We start from the raw sequence: 20258 nt of genomic DNA, 5'->3' as shown, positions 1-20258 counted from the left end.
TTTAAAGGTACCTTCACACTGAGCAACTTTACAACGAGAACGACAACGATCCGTGACGTTGCAGCGTCCTGGATAGCGATCTTGTTGTGTTTTACACGCAGCAGCGATCAGGATCCCGCTGTGACATCGCTGGTCGAAGCTAGAAGTCCGGAACTTTATTTGGTTGTCAGGTCGGCGTGATTCGTCATGTTTGACAGCAAAAGCAACGATGCCAGCAATGTTTTTACATGGAGCCAACAACCAGCGAGAACGATAAGTGAGTCGCCGTTACGTCACTGGATCGCTCCTGCATCGTTCTGGAGTTGCTGTGTTTGACGTCTCTACAGCGACCTAAACAGCGACGTTCCAGCGATCGGCTCGTTGTCTATATTGCTGCAGCGTCGCTGAGTGTGACGGTACCTTCAGAAGTTAAAGAATACTTGACAGTGCATGTAAAGAATGAATTGCTATTAATTTACTATTGTTAGCAATTCACTACATAGACACATGGAGAAAATTGTTGGCACCCTTATTTCAGTGATTTAAATTTTAAGCTATTGAAATCAGCAAATTAAAATCAGACATTGTTTGAATTGTGGTTCAACATAAAAATAATAAAAAAAACTAATGCAAACTAATGACAATGACCTTGACAAAAGTGATGTTACTCCTAGAGAACAATTTGACCATAGACACATGTGAAAATAAGGTCAGTCCTAGTATAGCACTTAGAAAAGGTCTCCCATTCTCATTATAAGACAGTTTAAGTGATCACGACGAGGGCCGATACATTTTCATCAAAGGATGGCTAGCTAATAATATGGTTACCTTTGCGGACCTATATGCCCCCAATATTCACCAAGTGCAATGGATCACAAATACATTAGATACTCTACTCTTTAAAGAGGGGCTTCTGATTGTGGGGGGAGATTTCAACCTAACACTCCAGCCTGATATAGACGCCTCAAGCGGCACCTCTCCCATCTCACATGTATTAAGGCGTAAATTCTTGAATAAGCTAGATGCTCTCCAACTCATAGACCCCTGGCGCCTTCTTCATCCTACCACAGGCCTTACAATTAATGAAAGATGCCAAAATAGGAGTTATCACAATTTCAGATCATGCACTTATTTTTATTGATCTTACTATTAACTCACTACCCTGCCCCACCATGTCTTGGAGATTTAACGAATCTAGATATCCCAAACAATCTTGAAAAACTATAAACCATTCTCTCGCAGTATTTTACTGAAAACATCACTGAGAACCAACTCACTCCTAATATTTGGAAGGCCCACAAAGCGGTCCTTAGAGGGGAGCTCATTTCTATTGCTTCCTATTCTAAGAAACAAAGAGATAAGGAGATCATGTCGCTTCTACATCAAATCAGTATAGCAGAGAGTCTCCATAAAAAATCAGGTTCTCGGGACTCTCGTCAGGACCTTGCCTCTCTCCGCAGCAAACTGAAAGATTTACTAAATGTTAAATCTTCAAAATTGTTCATGCATTGTACACACAGATTTTATATGCATGGGAACAAATGCAGTAAACTTACTTCCCAATTACTCAAAAAACAAAAAGAGAGAACATTTATAAAACATATCTATACCAAGGCTGATAGGAGAGTTGACAGGTCCGATGAGATTGCTGAAGCTTTTAGACAATACTACGAAACACTTTATAATTAGAGACACACCTGCACTTATGAGAGAGTGTCCTGTTACTGCAGAAAGGATACATAGTTTTTTGGCCCCCCTCTCCCTTCCTAAGGTCCTACTCAATGACCACTTGCCTCTTCTTTCTAAAATTACTCTCTAAGAAATTAAAGATACCCTTCAAACTATTCCAAGCAACAAAAGTCCAGGCCCAGATGGTTTTCCTGTGGGTTACTACAAGAAGGTTTCAGATATTCTCCTCCCCCACCCAGTTGACCTCTTCAACTCGTTTCTGTAGGAGAAGCCTCCACCCAGTCAAACCCTGGAGGCATACATAACTGTTATTCAGAAGAAGGGCAGGGATGACAGCCTTTACAGTAATTATCGGCCTATCTCTTTACTCATTACTGACCTAAAATTATGAGCAAAGATCCTAGCCGCCAGAATTAATAGTGTTTTTAGAAACACTAATCCATCCTGACCAAGTTGGCTTCGTTAAGGGAAGGGAGCGCAAGGATAACTATTAAAACCCTTCTGGCTATTTCTCACGCTAGGCACTCTGGCGTCCCCCTTACCATTCTATCAACAGATGCCGAGAAGGCCTTCGATAGAATCAGCTGACATTATTTGATTTGCACCTTACAAAAGTTTGAGTTTTCCCCTCCGTTTATAGAGGCTATTATGACCCTCTATACGATTCCAACTGCTAAGGTCAGAGTAAATGGGTTATTTTCGAATTCCTTCTTGATTAGAAATGGCACTAGACAGGGCTGCCCTCTCTCCCCTTCCCTTTTTGTGTTGGTGATGGAGACTCTGATCCAGAAAATTAGACAGGACCCTGATATTCGAGGCTTAGTGGTGGGCCAGATTGAATTCAAGACAGCTGCCTTTGCCGGCGATCTTTTACTCTTGATCTCGAATCCCAAAACCGCTTTCTCAAATCTCTTAGATTTATTTAATGAGTTCGGTATTATCTCAAATTTTAAAATCAATATGAGCAAATCTGAAGTCCTGAACATCTCGGTACCAGAGAGAGAAGTCGAGACTCTTAATCAAACTACCCCTTTCAATTGGCCTCCTGAGAAATTAAAGTTCCTAGGGATTTATCTGTCTGCTGATCCCACAGCACTCTATAACTTTAAATTTCTCCCTTTATTGACCAAGATACAAACTTTGCTCTAATCTTATGATCTACCTTATCTCTCCTGGATAGGCAGAATTAATGTTATAAAATCCTATATTCTTCCCAAAAAATTTTATGTAATGAATATGGTCCACATTCCTCTCCCTGGTTCTTTCTTTACTTTCACAAATAAATTAGTTGCAAGCTTAGTATGGAGAACTAAAAGAGCCAGACTCCCCCCTAAAGTCCTTTCTTTATCAAAAATTAAGGGTGGACTTGGCCTTCCCAACTTCAAGATATACTACCACGCAATCCACCTCTCTACATGGTTGCGTTTGGCTAAGACTAATCCAGATCTTAAAGCTTCAAAGCTCAAATTTATCCTGATGGGAAATAAGGCAGAGATTTTTCTCTGGTCTTCATATGCTCCTCCCCCCCCCCCCCCCCACTCTCTTCTCTCGATGTAATAACTTATAACACCCTAGCTATTCGGCGCTCTCTGGTTCCTAATAAATTACCTCATTGTTTTTTCTTAGACAATATTCCATTGAAAATCATCCCTTGGCTTTTTGACCCCAATTATGTTGATGCTTTTGGTCTGTGGGAATCCTTACCTAACTTACCAATTTCACATTTTCTTTCTATCCAAATCCCCTGCATATATGCTTGGTTCAAGGGAAGCAAAGGAACGACCCCGTGACCTCCTACAAAGGCACCATGTAAACTTTATTATGTCCAAATTTAAGTCAGGACTAAAACATATCACTGATTGGCTTTGGCTAGAATTTCTGGTAGGCCTTAGATCCCCACCCCCCAGACTCATATCTAAACTGTATGCTAATCTCATTAATCCACCCACTCAGTTCAAACCACTCTACTTATCCTCATGGGAATCGGAATTAAATCTGTCTTTGTCTCCCCAAGAATCGAACCAAATTTTGTGTAACTTCTACGGCTTCTCAAGAAGTATTTTACTACAGGAAAATTCCTTTAAAATCCTCTCACGTTGGTACAGAACCCCAAAAAGATTATTCCATATGGGTTTAACTTCCTCTCCTCTCTGTTGGAGGTGTTTAGGTTCGGTAGGCTCCTTAGCTCATATATTTTGTTTGTGTCCCATTATCTCTAAATACTGGTCAGATATTAACAAATATCTTCATTGTTTAGGATTGATCAAACAGGAACTAACACCTCAAGAAGTTTTGCTTTTGCTTCCTACAAACGTGTTTAAACCTAAAAAACATGATTTATTCCCTCTTTTGTTAGCAGTGGCAAAGCACTTGGTTTCAGCTCATTGGAGACAATCGTCCCCCCCCCACATTGAGTGGATAAATAAAGTACAAGATATTTATAGAATGGAAGAGCTGTCAAGCTGGGATTCCTGCACACATGGAAAATTTCTACTCACTTGGCAGCCTTGGGTTAAAAACTCCCACCCCCTCCTATGATGTTCCATACTCCTATCTTTTGGTCACTCATTTCCCGAATCTGCCTCTGTTGCTGAGATCCTGGTGTATCACTAGAGCCGAAGTGACGGAGCCTGATCGCAACTAAAAGAATCATTTTAATTCAGTTACAGCTCATTGTCTACTTGTTTGTTTTCTCGCCTGATTTCTCTGCGCTTTTAATTGTCTTTAGTGTCCTACTGACTCACTTTTACAGGTTTCCAGAAGATGCGGTTTCATTATTTTGGATCCGTTACTATAATCACTTGGATTATAATACCTGAATTTTGCTCTCCCTCTTGTTTATGTTGTTTTGTGGCTTATTCCCAGGCCGTTTACAAGGTGCTGATCCGGTTGTATTACTTCTGTTTTATAGTGTTTCACCAGTCATTTTCTGGATCAATAGTGTATTCCAGCTTTTCATTGTTTACCTTGTGATTGGCCGTTGTAGGCCATTAACCTTGTTATTGTTATGCTGTGTTATGAAAATTGACTTAAATAAAGAATTAAAAAAAAAAAAAAAAATAAGGTCAGTCCTGAAATTAGAAAACGTGTGTTAGGGTTGGCGGAACGCACCAAGTATATATATATATATGTATAAATAGGTGCGTTCGCAACCCGGGGTCCACCGTGCAGGAGAGGAACCTGCCTCTGGCAAATGGCGGCGCTATATGGCGGTATAAGCGAACTCTGTTAACTCCACAGAGTCGCTGGAAATAAGATACTGTGCCCTGTTAGCGTCACAGGGGAACACAGCTAACTGCTGAGCAGGAGGCAGTCAGTGGTCACACACCCAGAAAAGCATACAAACAGTCCTCACCGGAGGAGCCAGTATTCTAGGGGCTTATTTCAGCAGGGTCCCTGAATACATACATGCAATACTCCTCACCGGAGGTGCTGGAATTCTAGGGGCTTATTTCAGCCGGGTCCCTGAACACACACATACAGGGGCAACCACAATTAACAAGCTCATGACATGAGGTGACACTAGGGCATGGCCATGCGGCCTTGCGAACCTTTTATAGCTGCAGCACGTACAGGACCTTCCAAGAAGGACCAATGGAAGGCTGCCACAGAACTTGATCAGGTACAGGGCCTTCCTGGAGGACCAATGGAAGTCGCTGCAGTACCTGAGCATGTGACCCTAGAGCTCCACTGAGAGATCTTACCCTGGGCATGCTCAGTGTGTGCAAAGCAGGACTTAGTCCCAGAAAAGCCTGCTCGCCGCAGACCAGTGCAGGGTACAATAGCAGAGCCTGAAAAGGCAGCAGTAACCCTTTGCACAGTATCAGGCTGAGTGAGATGCTGGGACCGAAGTCTCTGCTGAGCAGGCTCCACTGCGGCTGATGCAGAATGGGAGACCGCAGCAGACATGGCTCGAGATTCCCCCTGTGGAGCGGTGGGAACTTGACTCCTAACAAGGTGTAATCAGTCAGTTGCCTTTTGAAAGGGTGAAAAATAGTCACTGTGCTGTTAGGTATCATGGTGTTCACTGAACATGAACCAAAGAAAGCTAAGGAGAGTGTTATGTCAGTAGATTAGATTAGACAATTATAAATTTAACAAACATACTAAAGGTAAAGACTATAAATAATCTCCAAACAGCTCAATGTTCCTGTTACTACAGTTGCACATATTATTCAGAATTTTAAGGTCTATAAATCTGTTGCCAACCTCCCTGGACAAATTGAAAATATGGATAACTCAAATGGTAACCAAAGAGCTAAAAACAACTTTGAAAGATGTTAGAGGTGAACTACAAGGTCAAGTTACCTCAGTGTCAGATCACACCATTCATCTCTGTCTTGGTTTCACTGGAGTAGAAGACAACAAAAGAGGAAACCAGTTTTGAATGCAAATCATAATACAGCAAATCTGGCATTTGCTAAGAGGCATATTGACAAGGCACAAAGCTTTTGGGAGAATGTCATTTGGACAGATGAGACAAAATTGCGGCTTTTTGGCAAGGCACATCAGCTCTATATTCACAGACAAAATGAAGCATGCAAACAATAAAACATTGTACCTACTGTAAAACATGGAGGAAGCTTATTTGTGTTTTGGGGTTGCTTTGCTGCATCTGGCACTAGGTATCAGAATCTGTACAGGGTACAATTAAATCTAAACTATAAAGACATTCTGCAGTGAAATATTCTGCCCAGTGTCTGAAACATTTGTCTAAGGCTAGTTTCACATTTGTGGTAGAATCCGCAGCGTTTAAGCCGCAACCTGAAACGCACGATAAACCGCATGCAAGCGCAGCGTTTTTTAGATGCACAAGCTAAACATGCGGTAAAAAAAGCAACGTTTACATGGTTTTTCATGTGTTTTGCATGCATTTGCGTTTTCTGTGTGCATGGCAGAAAATTTTACAGGAGAAAAATCTAGATAAACAGACACCGCCAATGGGACAACAGTGGGTGTGTGTTATGGGATATCTTTATATAGACCCTTGGTCAGCTAAAATTTTCACAGTTTGGTACTGTATCCTCTGGCACGATGGATCTTTGCATGGAAAGCTTTTATTTCAACCTGGATTTAAGTATAAAGCTGTTTCTTGCCTGTGTATTTGCTTGGGAGCAACAAAGAAATCGAGAAAGACAGAAAAGAACACGGCATCGGCGTTATTGGAGACACCCCATTATTGAACTCCGAGAGAGCCGTGGAGCCTACCACACACTATAAGGCGAGCTAAATGCCAACCCGGACAAATTCCAGGAATATACCGGGATGTCTCAAGAGACTTTTCAGGATTTGCTTGGTCGTGTCCAAGGAGCCATCTGGAGACCGAACACACAGCTCCGTAGAGCGATTCCTGTAGAGGAATGTCTTCTGGTCACACTAAGGTACGTAATCATTCTAAAAATTGCCTGTCATAATTATTGTTGCTCCGCCATGTATTATTTGTATTTTCCTTTATGTGTTTTGCAAAACCCCACCATAAATAGAATTGTTTGTAATTTTTTTTTCTTTCAGATTCCTGGCTACTGGAGAGAGCTTATCATTGCTCCACTTTCAGTACCGGCTTGGAATTTCCACCTTGTCTGGAATAGTTGCGGACACCTGCCGAGCTTTGTAGAATGTTCTCCGGGATGAATCTATCACCGCGGACATGTGGATGGAGATTGACGACAAATTCTGGAGAGTGTGTAATTCCCTCAACTGTTTGGGAGCAGTATATGGAAAGCACATTTCAGATTTCACATGTACAGCACCATGGAATTAATGGTGCTATATAAATAATAATAATAATAATAATAAATAATAATTACCAAACCCACCAGATCTGGATCGGAGTACTTTAACTACAAGAAATATTTTTCTGTAGTGCTCATGGCAATAGCAGATGCGGACTGTCGCTTTATCGACATGGACATTGGAGCTTTTGGCCGTGGCAATGACTCCCAGACTTTCAAGAACTCGGATATGGGCCAACGTTTGTATGGCAAAAAATTTAATTTTCTCCAGCCACGACCTCTCCCCCACACCCAAGGCCCACCGATGCCATTTGTTATGGTTGGGGATGAGGCCTTTCAGATGTGTGAAAACCTACTGAAGCCATATTCCAGTCGGGACTTGAACCTCACTAAGAGGATTTTTAACTACAGACTGACCAGGGCCCAAAGAACAGTTGAGTATATCTTTGGGATTCTTGTCTCAAAATGGCGCATTCTTGGGACAGCCATTAATCTAAAAATAGAGACAGTCGATGAGGTGGTCAAAGCCTGTGTGGCTCTGCACAATTACATAATGGCTAAGGAGCGACCCAACATTGAACTGAATGAACCAGTTGCAAACCCACTGCCAGATTACCAACATCACCCTCTGCAGTCAACTGTTGAAGTTGCCCGCATGCGAGACCAATTTGCTGCCTATTTTGTTTCTGACATTGGACGTGTGGCATGCAAGATAATATTGTGTAAAATGTACTGTTGGGTTTGGGTCTGTACCAGTTATGTTTAAATGTTACTAATATTTGTTGTTAATAAGTATGGATATGCCTTGTATGACCTCCATTGTCTCTTCAGATTGTGTGAAATAGATTACATAGACTGAAGAGAAAATGGAGGTTATACAAGGCAGTTCTATACTCACCAGGTCAGGTGTCAGAAATAATGAGTTCAGGATGCTGGGTTTTGTGCATCATGAACTCACTATTTATGACAAGTGACCTGTTGAGCATAGATCTGCTTTGTATTACCTCCATTCTCTTCAGTCTGCGTCACATACATTAAGCAGACTGAAGAGATTATGGAGAAAATACAAATAATATTAGTTTTTGACAACTCAGCTCCATACTAAACACAAGAAGCAAAGCTGAAGTGTTCTACTTAATAACTGTTGGAGCTATGAGGTGGCAAAAACACAAAGTGTACGGTGCAGTGTGTTTATTCGGCGCACGGTGTGTTGCCGGTGGCGAAATACATAAATAAACCAAACAATATTGAGGGCAAAAGACATTGACATTTATTTAAAAAAAAAATTAACTGCGCCGGCTTGAGGTAGAGTGACGGAATTGGGGGGTATGTAACTGTGAGGCCTGGCTGGCTGAAGATGACGCAGGGGTTGCAGGAGAAGGGGCAATTAAACTAGTGGGTTCAGGGAGGGTACTTGAGGCATGGGATGGCAGAGACACACTGGAAGGGCGAGACAAACCTGACATCACAGACACATTGAGAGATGAGGGGGGAGGGATGGCGATAGTCCGCTGTTTTTTCTTTTTCCCTTTTTGGGTCTGGGGAGCCACAGTGTGCTCATTTCTTGCGGCCAGGTGATGGTGGCCGACCTGTCATGGTCCGTGTGCTGCTGCTGCATGATGGTGGTAGTGAAGGCCATGCCAGGGTCCGGGTGCTGCTGCTGTTGGGACCTGGTGATTGTGGTCCAACCTGTCATGGTCCAGGTGCTGCTGCTGTTGCATCCTGGTGGAGGTGAAAGCCATGCCAGGGTCCGAGTGCTGCTGCAGCTGGGACCTGGTGATGGTGGCCAACCTGTCATGGTCCGGATGCTGCTGCTGCATGCTGATGGCAGTGGAGGATGTCCAAGCAGGAGCAGCAGTTGGCATGGTGGTGGAGTTTGGCTGTACAACAGCACTTGGCATGGTGGTGGTGCTGTAGTGGTGTCCAGCAATGCTTGGAATGGTGGTGGCCGTGCAGTATTATGCAGCAGAGCTCGGCATTGAGGTTAAGTATGACAATGTTGGCACAGGTGGATATGCCACCACTGGCTGCTGAAAATACAGAGTCTGCTGCATAGCCTGCATGTAAGCAGCACTGCAGGCCTGCATGACACTGCGCTGGAGATCAGGAGTAAAGTTTTCTGACATGCCCTTTTCTATTTGTTTAAAAAAATGATGTGCTGGCCTCTGGAGGTCATCTTTCACTTGGTCAAGGCTTCGGGTGACATCCTGGATAAGTGTATTCATAAGGTTGAAGCCACTATCCAGTCTGTCTCTCATCGCCTTGAGTCCATCACTAAAGATCGAGCTCAAGTGCAAAAACTTGGGTATGAGTGACCTGTCCGAGGCCCTCTGCTGCATTTTGAAGAGCCCCCCAAAAAAGAGGCAGAGGCCTGGGACAGGTGAATACCTGATGGACCAGATTCCTGGTCTCCAATCTGTGTTGCAGGCCCACTTGCTGCTGCGCTGCTGGATGGCTGGGACGGGTCCGTGGCTGTTTGATGAAGGACCGCTCCAGAACCAGGGTCAAGAGTGCTGTTCCAGGTGCTGTGAACAAAAAAAAACCATTAGTAAAAAAACATTTATAATAGTAAAAGCGCCAACTCCTGTGGAATCGAAAGATACAGATTAGGCAATTCAACACAATCCAATGCACCACAAAAATACTTACGTTCTCTGGGCAAGGACCGGTCTCAAAAATGACAGAATGTGATGATGCTTATATTTTCTTGTCCTTGCTCGAGAACCACTGGGAACCCATTTCTCTTGTTGAAGGTCCTTGTTGAAGTGATCCTTCATCAAACACCAAAGTGTTCTGACTTTGAGCACTGATAACAAAAAAAAAAAAAAGGTTAGGGACAAGGCACTTTTGGCCAGGGACACACAACTGTGTGTGATGAGAAAAACTCTCAGGAGTTTCTCTCATCACACACAGTTGTGTGATCCCGGCTAAGGAAACTGCTGCATCACTCCGTATTGCAATACTTATGAAATGCATTGTGGACCTGAGCTGGGGTGTTGTCCTAGCCATCCATCATCGTTTGGGCCACCTCATTCCATAGTCGCCAGATCGTTACGTTGCTCGAGTGCTGCGGAACCCGGATCAGTCAGGTATACATACAAGCCACCTTGCCACACGAACGTGTCCATGCTGCTCCTGCTCGGCCTTTGCCACAGTTGAAGAACTGTTCTGAAAAAGAAAAAAAAAATTGTCACATGTGTAGATGTGACAGAGAATACTTACCAATCTGAAGAGGTGAGTACTCACTTCACTTTCATTTCCACCTTGTTCAGGCCCAAGACGTTGCTCCTCAGGAGCAGACGATGACATTCTGATGCATGCAGCAAGAAAAAAGAGACAGAAATTATTAGGACATATAGAGAGAATAAAGAAAAGACAGACATTGTCTTTGATACTCACATTGTTCAAAGTGTAGATTCCTCACAGCTTCAGAGCTTGTTCTCTTGTTCCCAGTCTGCTGAGTAGTGACCTGCAAATGTCCACTCCCTCCTTTTATCAGTTTGTATGTGGGGGTGGCTAATAAGTGTCTAGACAGGTTTACTTGTGAAAAACGCATGCATTCACAAATGCAAACAAATGCATGTGCTTGAGAATGCATGCGTTCTCATAGACTGAAATGCGTTTTTTCGCCCCATTCTTTCCGCTAACAACCGCATACGTTTCTAGGTGGCAAATTCATGCCTCTGAAATTACAACATGTAGCGTTTACCGCGCCAAGCTGCAGACAACGAAACGACGCATGCATTGTCAAATGCAGCAAAAAGCATCCAATCGCAGGCACCTGCGTCCCTAATGTTAAAGATAGGAATACACAACGCATGCGGAAAAATGCAGCATAAACGCTGCGGACACGACCGCAAATGTGAAATTTCAAGATTTTTCCACCACCAGGAGCAAAACAGTAAAGGTACCGTCACACTTAACGATATTGTTAACGATATCGTTGCTTTTTGTGACGTTGCAACGATATCGTTAAGGAAATCGTTATGTGTGACAGCGACCAACGATCAGGCCCCTGCTGGGAGATCGTTGGTCACTGAGGAAAGTCCAGAACTTTATTTCGTCGCTGGACTTCCCGCTGACATCGCTGGATCGGCATGTGTGACGCTGATCCAGCGATGTCTTCACTGGTAACCAGGGTAAATATTGGGTTACTAAGCGCAGGGCCGCGCTTAGTAATCCGATGTTTACCCTGGTTACCATTGTAAAAGTAAAAAAACAAACACTACATACTTACATTCCGGTGTCTGTCCCCGGCACTGTGCTTCCCTGCACTGGCTGTGAGCGCCAGCCGGCCGGAAAGCACAGCGGTGACGTCACCGCTCTGCTTACCGGCCGCTGTGCTTACACAGTGCAGAGGAAAGCAGAGCGCCGGAGGACAGACAGCTGAAGGTAAGTATGTAGTGTTTGGTTTTTTTACATTTACGCTGGTAACCAGGGTAAACATCGGGTTACTAAGTGTGGCCCTGCGCTTAGTAACCCGATGTTTACCCTGGTTACCAGGGGACCTCGGGATCGTTGGTCGCTGGAGAGCTGTCTGTGTGACAGCTCTCCAGCGACCAAACAGCGACGCTGCAGCGATCGACATCGTTGTCGGTATCGCTGCAGCGTCGCTTAAGTGTGACGGTACCCTAACAATGCAGTGACATGATAAGAATCTGCATAATTAATCATATGTTAAATAGTTGCAAGTCAAATTTATGTATGAGATTGCCAAGATGATTGTTTATAAAATGGTGCTAGTCTCAGGTTCACAGCAGTAGTGAATGGTGAGATATGGAGCCTGAAAGTCAATAGTTCTAAACATTGTTACCCTTTTTCTCATCGGTGTAAGGGTATGTGTACATGTTGCGGAAAGGTGTGTGGATTTTTCTGCACTGATTTTGGTAAATCCGCAGAAAATCCGCACTGCGGATTTACTGTGGAATTACCGCGGATTTACATCGGTTTTTCCGCTGTTTTTGTGTGGATTCCATCTGGGGTTTTACACCTGTGGATTCCTATTGAGGAGAAGGTGCAAACCGCTGTGGAATCCACACAAAGAATTGACATGCTGCGGAATAAACAGAGCAGCGTTTCCGCGCATTTTTTTCCCGCAGCATGTGCACTGTGGATTTTGTTTTCCATAGGTTTACATGGTACTGTACAACGCATGGAAAACTGCTGCAGATCCGCAGCAAAATCCGCAGCGTGTGCACACAGCCTAAATCTTATTAAACATCTGTGCAAGGAGTTGAAACATGCAGTCTGGAAAAGGCGCTTTCACATATGAGACAACTAGTGGAGTTTTCTCAAGAGGAGTGGACAGATGAATAAGTGTCATTGAGAATTGCAGAAATCATTTGTTTCCAGTGATTGCCTCAAAAGGTTGTGAAACAAAATATTATGTTAAGGATACCATCATTTTTGCCCAGGCTATTTACATATGTTTTTTTCTGTTGAACCACAATATAAAACCAATGTCTCATTTTCATTAGCTGATGTTCAGTAAATTTAAATAGAAAATTACTTTTCTCAGTCTAAAGTTATTTCAGTGACTACTGTGAGTTTTACTTACTTTAATTGAAGGGTACCAATAGTTGTGTCCATGTGTGTACAAGACAGCTATTGTACACAAGTCTAATAATCAGAAGAAGTCTACTTTACAGAATTCCTAATGTACAATTAAGATTCAGAAAATAAAAATCCTTTTACACCTTGTTCTTCCTTTTTATTAGGTGCTGTCTCATAATCTCTACACAGTACTCAACATTCCACATGATCCTGTGGCTTTAGAAGATCATTTCCGTGATGATGATGATGGCCCCGTTTCTAGTCAGGGTTATATGCCTTACTTGAACCAGTACATATTGGACAAGGTGGGATGTTTTTTAATGTTTGCTTCCATGTTACATTATAGAGTTTAAATTCTGTACAGACTATATATTAGTTCTTTCTAATATGCAATTGTTTTAAGAGAGGAGAAAATGATTGATATTTATTCAAAATAATTTTACTTTATTGTTTATTTTTGTTATTCAAAGTCTTCAAATCATATTTGCTTTAGGTTGTAGATGGTTCATTTGTAAAGGAAAGCTTTCATGAGTTGTGCTGGACTCTGACAGCCAAGAAGAACTACCGCCCAGTCGGAGTGACACTTCCCAATGAAGATGCTTTTCATCTTTGGTGTCTGTTTAACTATCTGTCGGAAGATACCTATCCACTCACCATGGTCCCCGATGAGGTGAGCTATGTATTTATATAAAATAGATTAATAAAGAAAGAAGAAAATGTATCTAGGTTGTACCCTATTCCAGCAAGATGTAAACCATATTACATGAGCAGCTTCCTTCCTACCATAGTGCCTTTCAAAAAGAACATTTATTTGCCTAGAAAGAATAAATTACAACATTGTTTACAAAGGCTGTAATGTATTTATCCCTTCATGACTGGTCATAATTGGGCATTGATGCCTACAGCAAAATTTCACCTTACTGCAACATGCATAGGAGAATGACAAAAACTCAGAGGACCTGTCAATTGCACAAAATATTAAGCTAAATACCTTGTAAAAATTCCTGAGTTCCTCTGACTCTGCTCCCTAAATCTGTTTTGTGCTGCATCACACCATTGCAGAGATATTGACATTTGTTGCTTTTAAAGCACAATATGTAAAATCTCTACTTGTTAAATTTGGTGTTTTTTCTGAGTTTTCTCAGAAGGGATGCGTTTACGCTCTTCCTTCCCCTCACACACAGACTCACACACATCCTTCCAATTCCTGCAATCATAGATCGGTAGCTGATCTAACTAACAGTCTAGCAGTTCCAGACGACATTGATGAACTGTTATGGGCAGCATTTGAAATGAAGGCGTAAAAGAGCAAAACTCCTATAGAAAACTCTGACGAAAAGCCCAGTTGAACTGCAAGTAGAGATTTCATATATTGCTCTCTAAAAGCAACAAATATGTCTGTTTCTTAACCTCTTAACCACCGATACGCCTTTTAACGACGGTAGTAAAGGGTACTTAAACCACAGCGGCGCTGTGGAAAAAGTGTATAGCGCCCCCCAGAGTCGGATTGTCTCTGGGGTCTTGGCTGCCGGGGTAACTGAGACCCCAGAGAACATGATTCGGGTCTGTTTTACAGACCCCCAGGTTGCGATCGCCAGTATTAACCGTATACCGACCATCGCAAAAAAAAAAAGTGTGATTTGCCATTTAATTTCTCTGTCCTCTGATGTGATCTCCGATTGCCCCCCCCCCATACTTACCAGTGTCTTCCAGTGTCACTGGATCCTCCTGCTTCTCCCCACGGCCACGGGCATCTTCTTCCGGTAAGAAAATGGCAGGCGCATGCGCAGTGCGCCCGCCGAGATCTGTCAGCCGGCTCCTGGATTTGGGTTATGGTTAGGTTAGGGATTGGGATTAGGCTTAGGGGTGTGTTGGGGCTAGAGTTGGAGTTAGAATGGGAGGGTTTCCACTGTTTTGGTACATCAGGGGGTCTCCAAACGCGACATGGCGCCACCATTGAGTCCAGCTAATTTTGCGCTCAAAAAGTCAAATGGTGCTCCCTCCCTTGTGAGCTCTGCTGTGCGCCCAAAGAGTGGTTTACCCCCACATATTGGGCATCAACGTACTCAGAACAAATTGGACAACAACTTTTGGGGTCCCACTCCCATGCTACCTCTCTTTGGAGCACTCTGGAATGTCTTCTCTGTTTACGATAAGCTTCATGTAATTCACAACCTCATTTTATCTCACAATTTTTCTTTTCTTGGCATCACTGAAAAATGACTGACACGGCCTCCCATACTGCGCTCTGTTACTACGGCCTCCCCTTCACTCACACTCCTCACTCTGGCAACAGACATGGTGGAGGAGTGGGTTTTCTCCTTTCTAATTCCTGTGTAGGATGCTAGCAGGGGCATATGATGCAGTGACACACAGGAGGCAGAGCAATGGTTAATGGGTATTTTATGTAAAACAATAGTAGGGGGGTACTATAATAAAGGTAACAACAGTTTCACTTATCAGTCTCTGGGTGTTGGTGGAAGGTGGCTGGAAAATCTCTCGGTGGCACCGCAGGTGGTATGAGATGTCTCTGATCTGGTCCCGCAGGAAGGTGATGCACTGTCTCCTCATGGTGGTGAATCCTCCGGGTCCTTCAGCACGTGGTCTCCTGGTACATGTATGAGATATTGTAGAGGTGTTGGTCCGCGGCACAGCGGATGAAGCAAACAGTTCAGCAGACAAGGCTGCAGAAGAAGTACACAGTCCAGCGGTCACGGCCACATAAGCAGGCTGCCTCAGCGGTGGTCAGTGGAACAATACTATGCAGTCCAGACTGTATGGTGCGAAGTTCTCTCATTCACTGTATGGTGCGAAGGGCTATCTGGGCTGTATGTCGTCAGTCAAGATCGTTTTGCTAACCAGGTATGAAGGCACGGATAGCTGGAGTGGGTAAGTCGAGAGGGAGTCAACCATCTCTGTGCTCACACGCTGGTTCCCCGCCAAAAACCCCATCTTCCCGCGCACACCGCTATTTAAGTCGGACCCGCCCCCACCAGTCAGATGTCCTGGCCTGCTCCGGTCAGAAATCTCTTCCCCCCCGGAATAATGGTCACAGTTCAGATAGTTCCGGCCCAAACACACAGGAGGGACCGTCAGCCTGGTCCTCCTCCCTACACCTTCAACCATATCCCCCCTCTACCCTCCCTTATCCTCCCCTCTTATGAAGTCCACTCTGTCCACATCTACTCTCCCATCAACCTCAAAGTGGCCATCATATATCGACCACCAGGCCATGCCACTGCCGTTATGGACCAGTTCTCCACCTGGCTTCTTCACTCTCTCTGCTGACATTCCCACCATCATTTCAACATCCCCATTGACACCTACCAGTCAGCAGCCTCCAAACTTCTGTTGTTCACTTCATCTTTTGGATTTACTCAGTCATCCCCTTCAGTAATGTTGAGCGATACCTTGCGATATCCAGAAGTATCGGTATCGGATTGTATCGGCCGATATCCCCAAAATATCGGATATCGCAGATACCGATACCAATGCAAGTCAATGGGACATAAATGGGAACGTAAATAAGCCCTTTCTGTCCTTCTATATGCTGTTCCGTAGGGGGAAAGAGTGTGGGCGGTGCGTGGGCGGACACTGTGAGTGTCTGGTTTGCGGGCGGGGTCTGTGCGGGCCTGCCAGGGATCTGTACCTGCCTACCTGGGCTCTATGCGGACCTGCCGGGGCTGTATGCGGGCTGCCTGGGCTCTATGCGGCGTGCCGGGGCTATATGCAGCGTGCCCAGGATCTATGCAAGCTGCCCGGGCTCTATGCGGACCTGCTGGGGCTGTATGCGGGCTGCCCTGGCTCTTTGCGGTGTGCCGGGTCTCTGTGCGGCGTGCTGGGGGTCTGTGCGGCGTGCTGGGGCTCGGTGTGTGTGTGCAGGCATCGTCTGATGGGACTACAAGCCCCACAGACAGCTGCGGGCTGATATTCATAGCAGGCTACAAATATTGGCCCCTGGCCGTCGGCTTTCCCTCTCTGGCGCAGAAAATTGCCCGGGAGCCCACGCCGATTTTTCCCTTTTTTAAAAAAAAAGTAAACGCTCATTAAGGACTCTTTCACACTTGCGTCGGTACGGGTCCGTCGCTATGCGTCGGGCCGACGTACCAATGCACATTGTGAAATTTGCGCACGACGTGGGAAGCGGATGCAGTTTGTCAATGCATCCTTTGCCCATTCTGAAGTCCAGTTAGGAGGGGGCGGCGTTTCTGCCGCACATGCGTGGTAGAAAATGGCGGACGTGACGGACAAAAAAACGTTCACTTGAACGTTTTTTCGTGCAGACAGTGAGCAAAAACATGACGGATCCGTTGCACGACGGACGCGACATGTGGCCATCCATCGCGATCAGTCGCTCATACAAGTTTATGGGTAAAAACGCATCCTGCGAGCACATTTGCAAGATCCGTTTTTTCCACCGGATCCGTTTTTTTTCCGCCGGATCGTTTTTTTCCACCGAATCCGTTATTTTCCACCGGATCCGTCTTTTTCCACCAGATCTGTTTTTTCCGCCAGATCCGTTTTTTTCTCATAGAGTTGTATTAGCGTCGGATTCCGCCTGATGGCCACACGTTTCATCCGTTTTTTGCAGGATCCGTCAAAAACGCTGTTTCCCCTGGACGGAAAACACATACAGAAGAACGTTTTTTCTGTCCTGCGAAAAAACACACAGCGACGGATCCAGCAAAAAACGGATGAAACTGAGATGTGAAATGATCAATCCGGCCTCTGAATCTGTTTTTTCATGCAAGTTTCCATTCAAATCATGCACATTTTCCGTTTATTTATTTATTTTCTAAAACTGCATCAAAACTGCACCAAAAACCTGCAGCAAAAACTGCACCAAAAACTGCATCAAAACTGCATCAAAAACAGCATTAAAAACCGCACCAAAAACAGCATCAAAAACAGCACCAAAAATCTGCATCTAAAAATGCACCAGCAGTTTTTGATGCATTTTTTGGTGCAGTTTTTGATGCGGTTTTTGGTGCAGTTTTTGATGCAGGTTTTTGGTGCTGTTTTTGATGCAGTTTTTGGTACAGTTTTTGGTGTAGGTATTGATGCTGATTTTCAGTGCCGTTTTTTATGCTGTTTTTGATGCAGTTTTTGATGCTGTTTTTGATGCAGTTTTCGTTCCGTTTTTTGCACGGTTTAGATGCACTTTTTAGAAATAAATAAATAAACAAACGGAAAATGTGCATGATTTGAATGGAAACATGCATGAAAAAACGAATTCGGAGGCCGGATTGATCATATCACATCTGTTGTGAATTCTGTTGTCGGGCTCCCTCCTGTGGTCATGAATGGTACTTCGGTTGGTTCTGTCCATGGACTTCCTCTGGTGGGTGTTTCTGAGTTTCCTTCCACAGGTGACGAGGTTAATTCGTTAGCTGGCTTCTCTATTTAACTCCACTTAGATCTTTGCTCCATGCCACCTGTCAATGTTCCAGTATTGGTCTAGTTCACTCCCGGATCGTTCTTGTGACCTGTCTTCCCAGCAGAAGCTAAGTTCCTGCTTGTATTTCTTTGGTTTGCTATTTTTCTGTCCAGCTTGCTATTTTTATTGTTGTCTTGCTTGCTGGAAGCTCTGGGGCGCAGAGGGAGCGCCTCCGCACCGTGAGTCGGTGCGGAGGGTCTTTTTGCGCCCTCTGCGTGGTCTTTTTGTAGGTTTTTGTGCTGACCGCAAAGCAACCTTTCCTATCCTCGGTCTGTTCAGTAAGTCGGGCTTCACTTTGCTAAATCTATTTCATCTCTGTGTTTGTAATTTCATCTTTACTCGCAGCCATTATATGTGGGGGGCTGCCTTTTCCTTTGGGGAATTTCTCTGAGGCAAGGTAGGCTTTATTTTTCTATCTTCAGGGCTAGCTAGTTCCTTAGGCTGTGCCGAGTTGCATAGGGAGCGTTAGGAGCAATCCACGGCTATTTCTAGTGTGTTTGATAGGATTAGGGATTGCGGTCAGCAGATTTCCCACGTCCCAGAGCTCGTCCTTTATTATCAGTAACTATCAGGTCATTCCGTGTGCTCTTAACCACCAGGTCCATTATTGTCCTGACCACCAGGTCATAACAGTACAGGTGGCCCAAAGTACTAATGCATCTCAATAGAGGGATAAGAGAAGTTCTGAGACCATTTTTTTTTCTTTGCAGTGTGTTTTGTCTCTCTTTTCCCCTTTACCTCGGGGTGGTTCTGGACACAGGTGTAAACATGGACATTCAAGGTCTATCCTCTTGGATGGATAATCTCACTACAAGGGTACAAAACATTCAAGATTTTGTGGTTCAGAATCCGATGTCAGAGCCTAGGATTCCAATTCCTGATTTGTTTTTTGGTGATAGATCTAAGTTCTTGAATTTCAAAAATAATTGTAAATTGTTTCTTGCCTTGAAACCTCACTTCTCAGGTGACCCTGTTCAACAAGTAAAGATCATTATTTCTTTGTTACGTGGTGACCCTCAAGACTGGGCATTTTCCCTTGCGCCAGGAGATCCGGCATTGCGTGATGTTGATGCGTTTTTCCTGGCGCTTGGATTGCTTTATGACAAACCTAATTCAGTGGATCAGGCAGAGAAAATCTTGCTGGCTCTGTGTCAGGGTCAGGATGAAGCGGAGATAGAAGTTTAGAAAGTGGTCTGTGCTCACTCAGTGGAATGAATGTGACCTGGCAGCAATCTTCAGAAAGGGTCTCTCTGAAGCCCTTAAGGATGTCATGGTGGGATTTCCCATGCCTGCTGGTCTGAATGAGTCTATGTCTTTGGCCATTCAGATCGATCGACGCTTGCGTGAGCGTAAAGCTGTGCACCATTTGGCGGTACTATCTGAGCATGGGCTTGAGCCTATGCAATGTGATAGGACTTTGACCAGAGCTGAACGGCAAGAACACAGACGTCGGAATGGGCTGTGTTTTTACTGTGGTGATTCCACTCATGCTATCTCCGATTGTCCTAAGCGCACTAAGCGGTTCGCTAGGTCTGCCACCATTGGTACGGTACAGTCTAAATTTCTATTGTCCGTTACTCTGATTTGCTCTTTGTCATCCTATTCTGTTATGGCATTTGTGGATTCAGGCGCTGCCCTGAATTTGATGGACTTGGAGTATGCTAGGCGCTGTGGTTTTTTCTTGGAGCCCTTGCAGTATCCTATTCCATTGAGAGGAATTGATGCTATGCCTTTGGCCAAGAATAAGCCTCAGTACTGGACCCAATTGACCATGTGCATGGCTCCTGCACATCAGGAGGATATCCGCTTTCTGGTGTTGCATAATCTGCATGATGTGGTCGTTTTGGGGTTGCCATGGCTACAGGTTC

At 44.3% G+C, this 20258-nt stretch overlaps 1 protein-coding gene across 2 annotated transcripts in view; it reads left to right on the top strand.

Annotated features, from left to right (window-relative positions):
• DEF6 (DEF6 guanine nucleotide exchange factor) overlaps nt 1-20258 on the top strand; it is an 854760-nt gene that overhangs the window by 193123 nt on the left and 641379 nt on the right. For both annotated transcript variants that reach the window (XM_069756575.1, XM_069756576.1), the window contains exons 2-3: nt 13118-13258; nt 13447-13623. In XM_069756575.1, the coding sequence (XP_069612676.1) occupies nt 13118-13258; nt 13447-13623 (318 nt within the window). The remainder of the gene's footprint in view (nt 1-13117; nt 13259-13446; nt 13624-20258) is intronic.

The sequence above is a fragment of the Ranitomeya imitator genome, chromosome 3 (assembly GCF_032444005.1).
Source record: "Ranitomeya imitator isolate aRanImi1 chromosome 3, aRanImi1.pri, whole genome shotgun sequence".
In the NCBI taxonomy this organism is placed as follows: Eukaryota; Metazoa; Chordata; class Amphibia; order Anura; family Dendrobatidae; genus Ranitomeya; species Ranitomeya imitator.
The sequence above is the reverse complement of the archived record's forward strand: the minus strand, read 5'-3'. Positions and strand labels throughout refer to the sequence as shown.